The sequence below is a fragment of the Artemia sp. Qi Xiang Cuo genome, chromosome 4, assembly GCF_049724085.1.
Source record: "Artemia sp. Qi Xiang Cuo chromosome 4, ASM4972408v1, whole genome shotgun sequence".
Lineage (NCBI taxonomy): Eukaryota > Metazoa > Arthropoda > Branchiopoda > Anostraca > Artemiidae > Artemia > Artemia sp. Qi Xiang Cuo.
In genome coordinates, this window is record NC_142797.1 from 34,229,441 (window position 1) to 34,240,628 (window position 11,188).

The 11,188-nt window shown below is 36.6% G+C and overlaps 1 protein-coding gene across 2 annotated transcripts in view; it reads left to right on the forward strand.

The window, feature by feature from the left end:
* Nucleotides 1-1,340, forward strand: part of Sqor (Sulfide quinone oxidoreductase) — an 85,012-nt gene extending 83,672 nt beyond the window's left edge. For both annotated transcript variants that reach the window (XM_089088245.1, XM_089088246.1), the window contains one exon: nucleotides 1,115-1,340. In XM_089088245.1, the coding sequence (XP_088944371.1) occupies nucleotides 1,115-1,175 (61 nt within the window). In that variant the 3' untranslated portion in view covers nucleotides 1,176-1,340. The remainder of the gene's footprint in view (nucleotides 1-1,114) is intronic.
* Nucleotides 1,341-11,188: the final 9,848 nt, after the last annotated feature.

Below are 11,188 nucleotides of genomic sequence, written 5' to 3' on the forward strand. Positions count from 1 at the left end.
ACTGTAAGTAAGGAGCAACCCGCCTGAATAGCAACCGAAACTCTAAGAAACGGAATTTTGATACCAATAGATACATCAAAAGAATCGTATACTGGTTCCAAATATACAAGTCTGGTCAAGTTTAGTCATACCCATCATAAGTTACGAGCCTGAAAAAAGTTGCCTTATTTTCGAAAAAAGGGGGAATACCCCCTGAAAGTGATAGAATCTTAAGGAAAATCACATCATCAGATTCAGCGTATCAGAAAACCCTAGTGTAGAGGTTTCAAGCTTCTATGTGCAAAAATGTGGAACTTGGTATTTTTTGTCAGAAGAAAGATCACGGATGCGTGTCTATTTGTTTGTTTGTTTGTTTTTTTTCAGGGGTGGTCGTTTCGATCCAGTGGTCCTAGAATATCGTGAGGGGGCTCATTCGAACGGAAATTAAAAGTTCTAGTGCCCTTTTTAAGTGACCAAAAAAATTGAAGGGCAACTAGACATCCTCCCACGCTAATTTTTTCCCAAAGTCACCTGATTTAAATTTTGAGATAGCTATTTTTTTCAGCATAAAAAAGATTTTTCAGCATAAAAAACATTGACATAAACAATTTTTTTTTTAATTTAATTTAATGTGACAGAACTGTTCGTATTTCTTAAATTTATTTAAACCAAAATGAATGAATTGTGATGAATTTAGCTAGTTGAAAGTCTATACATTTGAAAGGTATGAGTTTAAGAGTAAGAAACTGTTAATGAAAATTCATATCGTATTTGGCTGAGAAAACTGAACTGGTTGCTATAAAAATACTTACGATGAGAGTAAAAATTTTGTAAGTGTAAGCAGCATTTAATTTCTTTTATTTTATGGAAAAAAGCAATTTATTACAAATATATTTTGTATTTAACAAAGCAATTACGAACTAGCCATTTGTTGGGTTTGAGAGGGGGGCGGGCAACACTATATTTTAGGTATAAAACTTATAACACTTAGGTATAACACTTTTTTTTGTGTAAAAAATTTCTTAAAATTAAGTTAATCGAGTTAACTTAAACTGTTGGTAAGTAAAGGTTAGTTTCATACATTTATTTATACTGTGCAACACAGCTATGTCTTCAGAATTCCTTTTCTTTTTAGGGGTATGTGGAATGGCCCTCGTCTAACAAGAAAATTACTTCATTTGGGAATGTCAAAGTGAGATATAATCAAAGAATTTATATTTTACTGCCAGAAAAGAACCTGTTTTAAATTAACTCTTTAACTGTTGATTTTTCGTTATTTTTAGATTTTTTTTTTATTTCCTTTTACCAAATGTTGTTTTAAATTGCCTGGCTTATGGAAAATAAATAGATTCGTTTGTCAATTTTTTTGTGGAAAACTAAGTGAGAGATAGTAAAGTGAGAGATATTTTTTTTTCCTTTTTATTTCACAGTAAGATCATTCAGAGATCAGTCATAGTCAAAAACCATTTTCCCAACAGGCTAAAGACCCGGATTGAAATCTAATTTCATGGAACACGTTCAGTTTGTTATCTGTCAGAACTGCCCACAGCTGCAGTGGCAAAGTGGGCTAAAATTTATGTACCAGTAGGCATATCTGAATGTAATGTTTTATAGTAAAAGGAGAAACATTTAACTGCCACAAGATATGAACGCATTTAATATGCATTTAGCGTTTAATATACTATAAAAAGGCTAAAGGTTTAAATCCATTTAAATAAATAAAATTGAATATGTAAAATTTGAGTAATATAATTTTTACTTTAATTTCAGTGCTGTAATAACTGGAAAAGGGAATATTCGTAATATAATTCGCTTTCAATGAAGCGCCAATGACGCAGTAGGCTTTAAGTTTATACAGTTAGGGAATGAGGCATTAGCTAAATTCTTGTTTATAGTGAAACTAAATTTGTCGTAAACGGTTTTAAGAAGAAATAAGATTAAACCAAATATTTGATATATGATATCAGCTGCTGAAAAGCCCATCATTTCAAAATGTAATTTTACTATAATTTCATTTTTATTTTCAATTTTGTAATAAGCATCTGAGAAAATATTTGTAATATAATTCATTTTCAGTAATGTACCACCGGCGCAGAAGGTTTTGTCCTTTTACCGTTAGGGCAGGGGTCAGTAACCAAACTCTTGTTGGTGCTGATTTCTGTTCGTTTCAATCTTGATTCGCATATTTAATTAAAGCTTTATTCGTTTTAAGGTTTATTTATTCATTTATGTTAGCACATGTAGTATGCTTGTTTGCCATGATTGTTTATCTATTTTCTGTTCGTTTTGGGCTTCATTGATGCTACAATAGCAAGATATTTTTGTTCGTTTTAATCTTGATTTGCATATTCAATTTTAGCTGAACTCGTTTTAAGATTTATATATTCATTTATATTATTACAGCAAAAGAATATAAAAAAAAAGGAATACGAAACCGGAAGAATGGAACTACAAGAACAATGCAAGAAGAGATAGAAAACTAGAAACAATATTTTTCTTTTAAAAGAAAACCAAAAACAATTGACCCCCCCCCCCTTCCGGCACAAAAAAAAAAACCAAATGTATTTAAGCTACTCCAATCCCATCCAGGTAATAAGAATCCAGCCTAATGCAGGTTATATTTTAATTACTTTTAGTTTTATTGACGAGCAATTCTGATTTTCCCCTTCTCTTCTTCACTTGATTAGTTCCAAATCCTTTTTTCTTATTGTTAGACGTTTCTTTTCTTTTCTGGTTCTATCGACATTGAGCATGCCTCGTTTGATGCATCTAAAGATATTAGTGGTATTTCTTGTCTTTCCTTGTCCTTTTTCGGTGGCCGGCGTTTACACCCCCCCCCCCGGAAAATACACCCCGTGGAAATTAACGCCCGACAGAAAATGCCCCCCAGAAAAAAACCCAGAGAAAATCCTCCCTCCCCCCCCCCAGAAAATATCACCCCCACGCAGCTGGTTGGTCTCCAATCCCTTTGGACCTCAAAAAAAAGGACTAGAACTCTCAATTTCTGATCTATTGAGCACACTCCGAAGTTTCTGGGACCTTGAGCTGGAGGTGTGGATAAGGAAAGGGCAATCCCCCTCCTGTACGGAATAAATTCTGCTCATTTTGGGGTTTAATGTTATTCTTTACTTTCAGAATAACAGCGTTGGTCAGAAATATACCCAGAAATCATCAGGGAGTAGATTTCAATTTCATATTTTTGATGTGTTTTTAAAAGTTTCTTTTTTACCTCTCCCCCACCCCCCAAAAAAAAATCTTTGCTGTAAAATACCCCTTTGCTGGATTTTTGTTGGGAAGCATTTCACGGAGGGGATTGCCAGCATGATTTTAAAAACAATCAAAAACTTAAGTATTTTTCGAAGTGTGCAAGAAACATTTTTCATCTGAGGTCGTCCGCAAGAAAGTTTCTGGGTGGAATTTTCAGCTGGAATGGAATTGTCCTGGTGGAATATCCCTGGATTATTTCATTTTACGTGAAACGAGCTTTTCACGGTGGAATTTTTCCGTGGGGGAAGGAATTTTTGGGGAGGAGAGCCAGATTTCCTGGTATTATTTGAGAACGATCAGAAATTAAATTAAAAAAATAAAAAAAAATTTTAATTGAAAGCAAGGAGCAACATCAAAATTTAAAATGGACAGAAATTTGTACGTATACTTTAGTATACGTATTCTTTTAATTAATCGTAAGTTTTGACTTTTTGTCCCAAACCTTTAAGAGCGACTCCTGAAGCAGAATGGCCGTTTAATAAGAATAGTAAACTTTTTTTTAAATTTCCAATCATTAGTTATGAAAGAGTTTCGGTGGGTGCAGAGTGGGGACAGGGGATGTTGCCTGAAACAACCTTTTAGGAGTTGGAAGTAGAATGGGGGGTTCTACTCCCACGATTACAATACCCCTTCGAATCCCGATCCGGACACTTTTTTTTAAAACTCCCACGATCACCACGTGGTTTATGGTCCTAATATGGGCATAGAGTCCCTAGGGGAAATGGATTTCTGAGAAATTGATTGCGTAATCAAAGTGTGTCAATGACCTAAATTTCCAAGTGTGTCAACAACAACAACATCGACCTTGACATTCGCTGAGAGCGTGTACTTACAACAACAACAACATCGACCTTGGAACACCTGTGCTGTCGACCTCAATTCACCTATCGTGAATCAATAATTCCCCTTAGAAACAACAAATTAATTCCCCTTTCTTGACAGATCAATCAACCAATGACATCATCTGTCAGACTTTAAAAATTTTCGCCTAGAAACGATTCTCCAGGAATAGATCCAAGTCATTAATGTCTTTGCCTCGGAAACAACTCTTTTGGTCGAACTCCAAAGGATATTAATAGCCAAAGGCCATGGAAACAATTCTACAAGAAACATCTTAGCGATGAATTGTTTTAGCGCGGGAATCAGGTTTCTTATTAATTTGAAATGCATTAGCGCAGAGATGCCAAAAACAAAAGGAACACGTTGAATTACGTTTAGGGATTATTTGGGCGAAACTGTTTTAGACAGGTTATGGAACTATTTCGGCGAAACAGTTAGAGACATTTTAAAAGATGATTTTTGAAGAGATTTTAGAAGAGAATTTAATGGTGAAACTCTATGGTCGTTATAATACACAAGTTTCATTTGAACAGTGTTGTGAGGTCCTCTAACCCAACCCCAAAGGGTTCCAATCCTCCTACCCCACCCCCGCCGGAAGGGGGCCGGCCGCCAAGGCCCCCCCCGCGCCCCCCGGGGCCCCCGGGCCCCCAAAGGCCCACCCCGACCCCCAAAGGCCATCCCCGGGCCCCCCACAGGCCCATCGAGCTCCCAAAGGACCAACGGTGTCCCAAAGGCCCTCCACCGGTCCCCAAATGTCCCCCAGGCCCCCAACTGTCCCCCCGGACCCCCAAAGGCCCTCCCTGTGCCCCCAGAGGCCCTCCCTCCGGTCCTCAAAGGTCCCCCGGACCAGAGAAGCGCCGCCAGGATGCGCCGTGGGCCAGGAAAGCGCCGCCGGATGGGCCGCAGGGATGCGCCGCGGGTCTGGAAAGCGCCGCAGGGGATGCGCCGCAGGGAGGCACCGCAGGAAAGAGCCGCAGGATGCGCCGCAGGGATGCGCCGCAAAAAAAAAGTAAACTAAAAAGTAAAAATTTCGAAATGTTATCCCCCAAACGCCCTCCTCAGACCCCCAAAGGCCCTCCCATGGTCCTCAAAGGTCCCCTGGGCTCCCAAGGGGTCAACCGGTCCCCAAAGGTCCTCCTCTGGACCCCAAAGGACCACAGGGCTCCCAAAGGCCCTCCCCCGGTCCCCAAAGGTCCCCCGGGCTCCCAAAAGACCACCCAATCCTCAAGGGCCCCGGATCCCCAAACGCCCTCCCTGGGCCCCAAAGGCCCTCCCCCGGTCCCCATACATGCACACAAAAACTTACACACACACGAAAACTTACACACACACACACAAAAACTTACACACACACACATGACAACTTACACACACACACGAAAACTTACACACACACGCCAAAACTTACACACGCACACACAAAAACTTACAAACACACACACACACAAAAACTTACACATGCACACGAAAACTTACATTCTCACAAAAACTTACATTCAAACAAAAACTTACTCACACACACAAAAAAAAATTACACACACACACACACACGAAAACACACACACACACGCCAAAACACACACACGCACAAAAACTTACACACACACACAAAAACTTACACACACGCACAAAAACTTACACACACACACAAAAACTTACACACACACGTAAACTGACACACACACGCCAAAACTTACACACCCAAAAACTTACACACACACACACACACACATACACAAACTTACACACACACACACACAAAAAAAACTTACACACACAAAAACATACACACACACACAAACTTACACACACACACAAAAAACTAACACCCACACACAAAATCTTAGACACAAAAAAACATACACGCAAAAACAAAAACTAACACCCACACGCAAAAACTTACATGCACACAGAAACTTAAATGCACGCAAAAAATTACAACCACGCAAAACAATTTACACACACACACAAAAACAAACACATACACACAAAAAACTTACAAAAACAAAAAAACTTACACACACACAATAAAACACACAAAAACAAACAAAAACAAAAAAAAAAAAAAACACACACACACAAACAAAAAAATACACAAGCACACAAAAACTTACATCCTCACAAAAACTTATACACACACACACACACACGAAAACTAACACACACACACTACAAAACTAACACACACAAAATCTAAGACACACACAAACTTAGACACACACACACACACACACAAAAACTAACACCAACACTCAAAAATTTACATTCACACAAAAACTAACATGCACACAAAAACTTACACACTCACTAAAACTTACACACACTCACAAAAACTGACACACACAAAAAAACTTACACACACACACTAAAACTTACGCACACACACACACACACACACACACAAAACTAACACATGCACAAGAAAACTTACATGCACACAAAAACTTACACACACGCACAAAATATTACACTCACACAAAAAAACTTACACACAAACACACGAAAACTAACACACACACACGAAAACTTACACACACACACGCAAAAACTTACACACACACATTAAAACTTACACGCACACACACGAAAACTTACACACACACGACAAAACTTACACACACAAAAACTTACACACACACATACACATTTTAAATATGAGCCATTCTGTTGCGAAAACACACAAAAGTTAGAAAAAATGCAAAATATTCCATTATTACCTCTGAAATACGGCTAAAAATGAAGAATTCATACACATTTTCAACTAGCTATGGGTAAATGTTAAATATATTATCAAATATATTGAGTAGACACAAAAAATTTAGACAAAATGCAAAATCTTATTTTATTACCTCTGCAATTCGGCTAAAAATGAAGAATTAATACACATTTTCAACTAGCTAAGTGTAAGTGTTTTATATATGTGACATTCTGTTTCGAAAACACAAAAAAGCTCCTCCATATAACATATAATACGGTTTAACCTATTCAATTAGGATCTAATTGTATTAGTAATAATCATTGTATTCTATAGCAGGGCAAGTGTTGTATATATGAGCCATTCTGGTGCGAAAACACACAAAAGTTAGAAAAAATACAAAATAGTCCTTTATTACCTCTGCAAAACGGGTAAAAATGAATAATTCATAGACATTTTCAACTAGCTAAGGGTAAGTGTTTTAAATATGAGCCATTCTATTGCGAAAACACACAAAAGTTATAAAAAATGCAAAATTTTCCTATATTACCACTGCAATTCGGCTAAAAATGAAGAATTCATACACATTTTCAACTAGCTAAGGGTAAGTGTTTTAAATATGAGACATTCTGTTGCGAAAACACACATAACTTAGAAAAAATACAATATTATCCTTTATTACCTCTGCAAAACGGCTAAAAATGAAGAATTCATACGCATTTTCAACTAGCTAAAGGGTAAATGTTTTAAATATGAGCCATTCTATTGCGAAACCACACAAAAGTTATACAATATGAAAAATGGAAATTTATTACCTCAGAAATAAGGCTAAAAATTTATAATTAATAAACATTTTAAACTAACTAAGGGTAAATTTTTTAAATATGAGCCATTCTCTTGCGAAAACACACAAAAGTTAGAAAAAATACAAAATAATCCTTTATTACCTCTGCAAAATGGCTAAAAATGAAGAATTCATACACATTTTCAACTAGCTAAGGATAAGTGTTTTAAATATGAGCCATTCTGTTGCGAAAACACAAAAAAGTTAGAAAAAATACAAAATATTCTTTATTACCTCTGCAATACGGGTAAAAATGAAGAATTCATACACATTTTCAACTAGCTAAGGGTAAGTGTTTTAAATATGAGCCATTCTGTTGCGAAAACACACAAAGTTAGAAAAAATGAATAATATTAGTTTATTACATATTCAATACTTCTAAATATGAATAATTCATACACATTTTCAACTTGCTTAGGGTAAGTTTTTTAAATATGAGCCATTCTGTCACGAAAACACACAAAAGTTAGAAAAAATACAAAATATACATATATTAACTCAGAAATACGGCTAAAAATTAAGAATTCATACAAAATTTCATCTAGAGAAGTGTAAGTGTTTTAAATATCAGCCATTCTGTTGCGAAAACACAAAAAAGTTAGAAAAAATACAAAATATTCCTTTATTACCTCTGCAAAATTACTAAAAATGAAGAATTCATTCACATATTCTACTAGCTAAAGGGTAAATGTTTTAAATATGAGCCATTCTATTGCGAAAACACACAAAAGTTAGAAAAAATGCAAAATGTTCCTTTATTACCTCTGCAATACGGGTAAAAATGAAGAATTCATACACATTTTCAACTAGCTAACGGTAAGTGATGTAAATATGAGCCATTATGTTGCGAAGACACACAAAAGTTAGAAAAAATACAAAATATTCCTTTATTACCTCTGCAATACGGCTAAAAATGAAGAATTCATACACATTTTCAACTAGCTAAGGGTATATGTTTTTTCTATGAGACCGTCTATAGAGACAAATCACAAAACTTATAAATAATACAACATAGGCCTTTATTACCTCTGCAATATGTCTAAAAATGAAGAATTCATACACATTTTGAACTAGCTAAGGGTAAATGTTTTAAATATGAGCCATTATGTTGCGAAAAAACAAAAAATTTAGAAAAATAAAAAAATATTCATTTATTAACTCTGCAATACGGATAAAAATGAAGAATTCATACACATTTTCAGTACCAAGTCCTGACCCCACTGATTGAAGGATATGATTTAGAAGCATGGGAGCGTAATTTCGTAGTATTTTGATTATTTTAGTTAGAAAAAAACACTTAAGAAACATATTAATAGATATATTTGTAAGTCTTTAACTGAATAGTAACTTTTAATACCAAGTCCTGACCCCCCTAATTGAAGGATATGAATTAGAACCATGGGAACGTAATTTCATCGTATTTTGCAGTTCCCACAAGAGGACACTTTTCGAGTAAAAGTAAAGAGCTACAAGACTAAACCAAAGGTATAATGAAATAATAACGAATAATTGTTCAAACTTAAATTTTCTGTATTAGGGGAATAGTTTATTTTCGAACCATTATATCTACCAAAGGTTCAATACCTAAGTTAAACTAAGAGGTTTCAATTTCAGGAAAAAATTGTCATGTTTTGCTTATTTTCGTTGGAAAACACACTGAAAAGACATATTATTGGACTAACATCAAACATTGCCAGGCTTGTATTTGAAGAATCTTCCATTATTTTCTATCTTGTCCTCTATTTCAGCATTTACTGACTTTTAAAGCCTTTCAAAGCTCTTAAATATACTAACCTAACGGTTATTTATTTACGAAATCGTACAAACTGTTTATTTAGAACAATAATTACCTTTCTATATATCAATTAACACTCACTAGAATTGCCACTTTTCACTCGCGGAGAATGGTTTCAAAACAATACTTCTTACATCGCATAGGCTAATTATGTCAAACGAAACATCTTCAACGCAGATTAATTAATTGTTACATTCGATTTTGTTTTGGGCATAGGAGAACATCAAAGGGAAGTGAAAATTTCTGTAAAACTGTCAAGAATTGATCAACTATAGGATTTCACACTTCTTGTGTAATCAGAAAGAAAAATTAAGAAAAATTGATAAAAGATATTTTGAAATATGCACCAAAATCAGAGCTATTACAACTTAAATGACGCGAGGTGAGGGGGAATCAGGTTTAAGAATATCCTGGATATATCTTTATATTTTCTAAGTACTCACAGAAGGACTCGTCACAGAAACATCGAAAAGGACTCATTTGATTGAGAATTAAAGTGACTAGCACTCAATTCACAGGAGGGGGGCGTGAAAATTTCTAGGAACGTATTTTCAACATATTTAAATATTTACCTACGTATGCATCACTTCGGTTAGATTAGATTAGGTTAGAGACAGACAAAAAGTTAGGTGTATGGTTAGGCTAGGTTAGATTATGTTGGGTTAGGTTAATTTAGGGTAGACTAGCTTAGCCTACGTACGAGAAAGAAAAGTTCTTAGGTGTGGAGCTCCCCCTCCACCTCAACCATCGCTCTTGAAATCCCTTGAATTAGGTTAGAGACAGACAAAAAGTTAGGTGTATGGTTAGGTTAGGCTAGATTATTTTAGGTTAGGTTAATTTAGGTTAGACTAGCTTAGCCTAAGTATACCCCCCTCCCCCACCGCCTCAACCATCTCTCTTGAAATACCTTGAATTAGGTTAGAGACAAACAAAAAGTTAGGTGTACGGTTAGGTTAGTTTATTTTAGGGTAGGTTAATTAACGGCAGCCTCTTTTGTTAAGGTTTTTTTATTTTGGGGGGGGGGGCTCCCGCCCCCCTCAAAAAAAAGTTAGGTGTCTGGTTAGGTTAGGTTAGATTATGTTAGGTTAGGTTAATTTAGGTTAGACTAGCTTAGCCTACGTACGGCCCCCCCCACACCCGGGGGCCACGGGGACTGAAAGCCTACCACGGGTGGGAACCCCCACCACCAAGGTTAGGTTACCTAACATTTCAAGGTGACCCCCCAACCCCGGGGCCACGGGACCGAAAGCCTGACACGGGTAGGACCCTCAACACCAAGGTCAGGTTAGGTTAGATTAGGTTAAGTTACCTAACATTTCTAGGTTAACTTACATCAGGTTAAGTGGTGCGCCATTTAACCTGATGTAAGTTAACCTAGAAATGTTAGGTAACTTAACCTAATCTAACCTAACCTGACCTTGGTGGTGAGGGTCCTACCCGTGTCAGGATTTCGGTCCCGTGGCCCCGGGGTTGGGGGGGGGGTCACCTTGAAATGTTAGGTAACCTGACCTTGGTGGTGAGGGTCCTACCCGTGGTAGGCTTTCGGTCCCGTGCCCCCGGGGGTTGGGGGGGGGCGTACGTAGGCTAAGCTAGTCTAACCTAAATTAACCTAACCTAACATAATCTAACCTAACCTAACCATACACCTAACTTTTTGTTGAGGGGGCGGGAGCCCCCCAAAATAAAAAAACCTTAACAAAAGAGGCTGCCGTTAATTAACCTAACCTAACATAATCTAACCTAACCGTACACCTAACTTTTTGTTTGT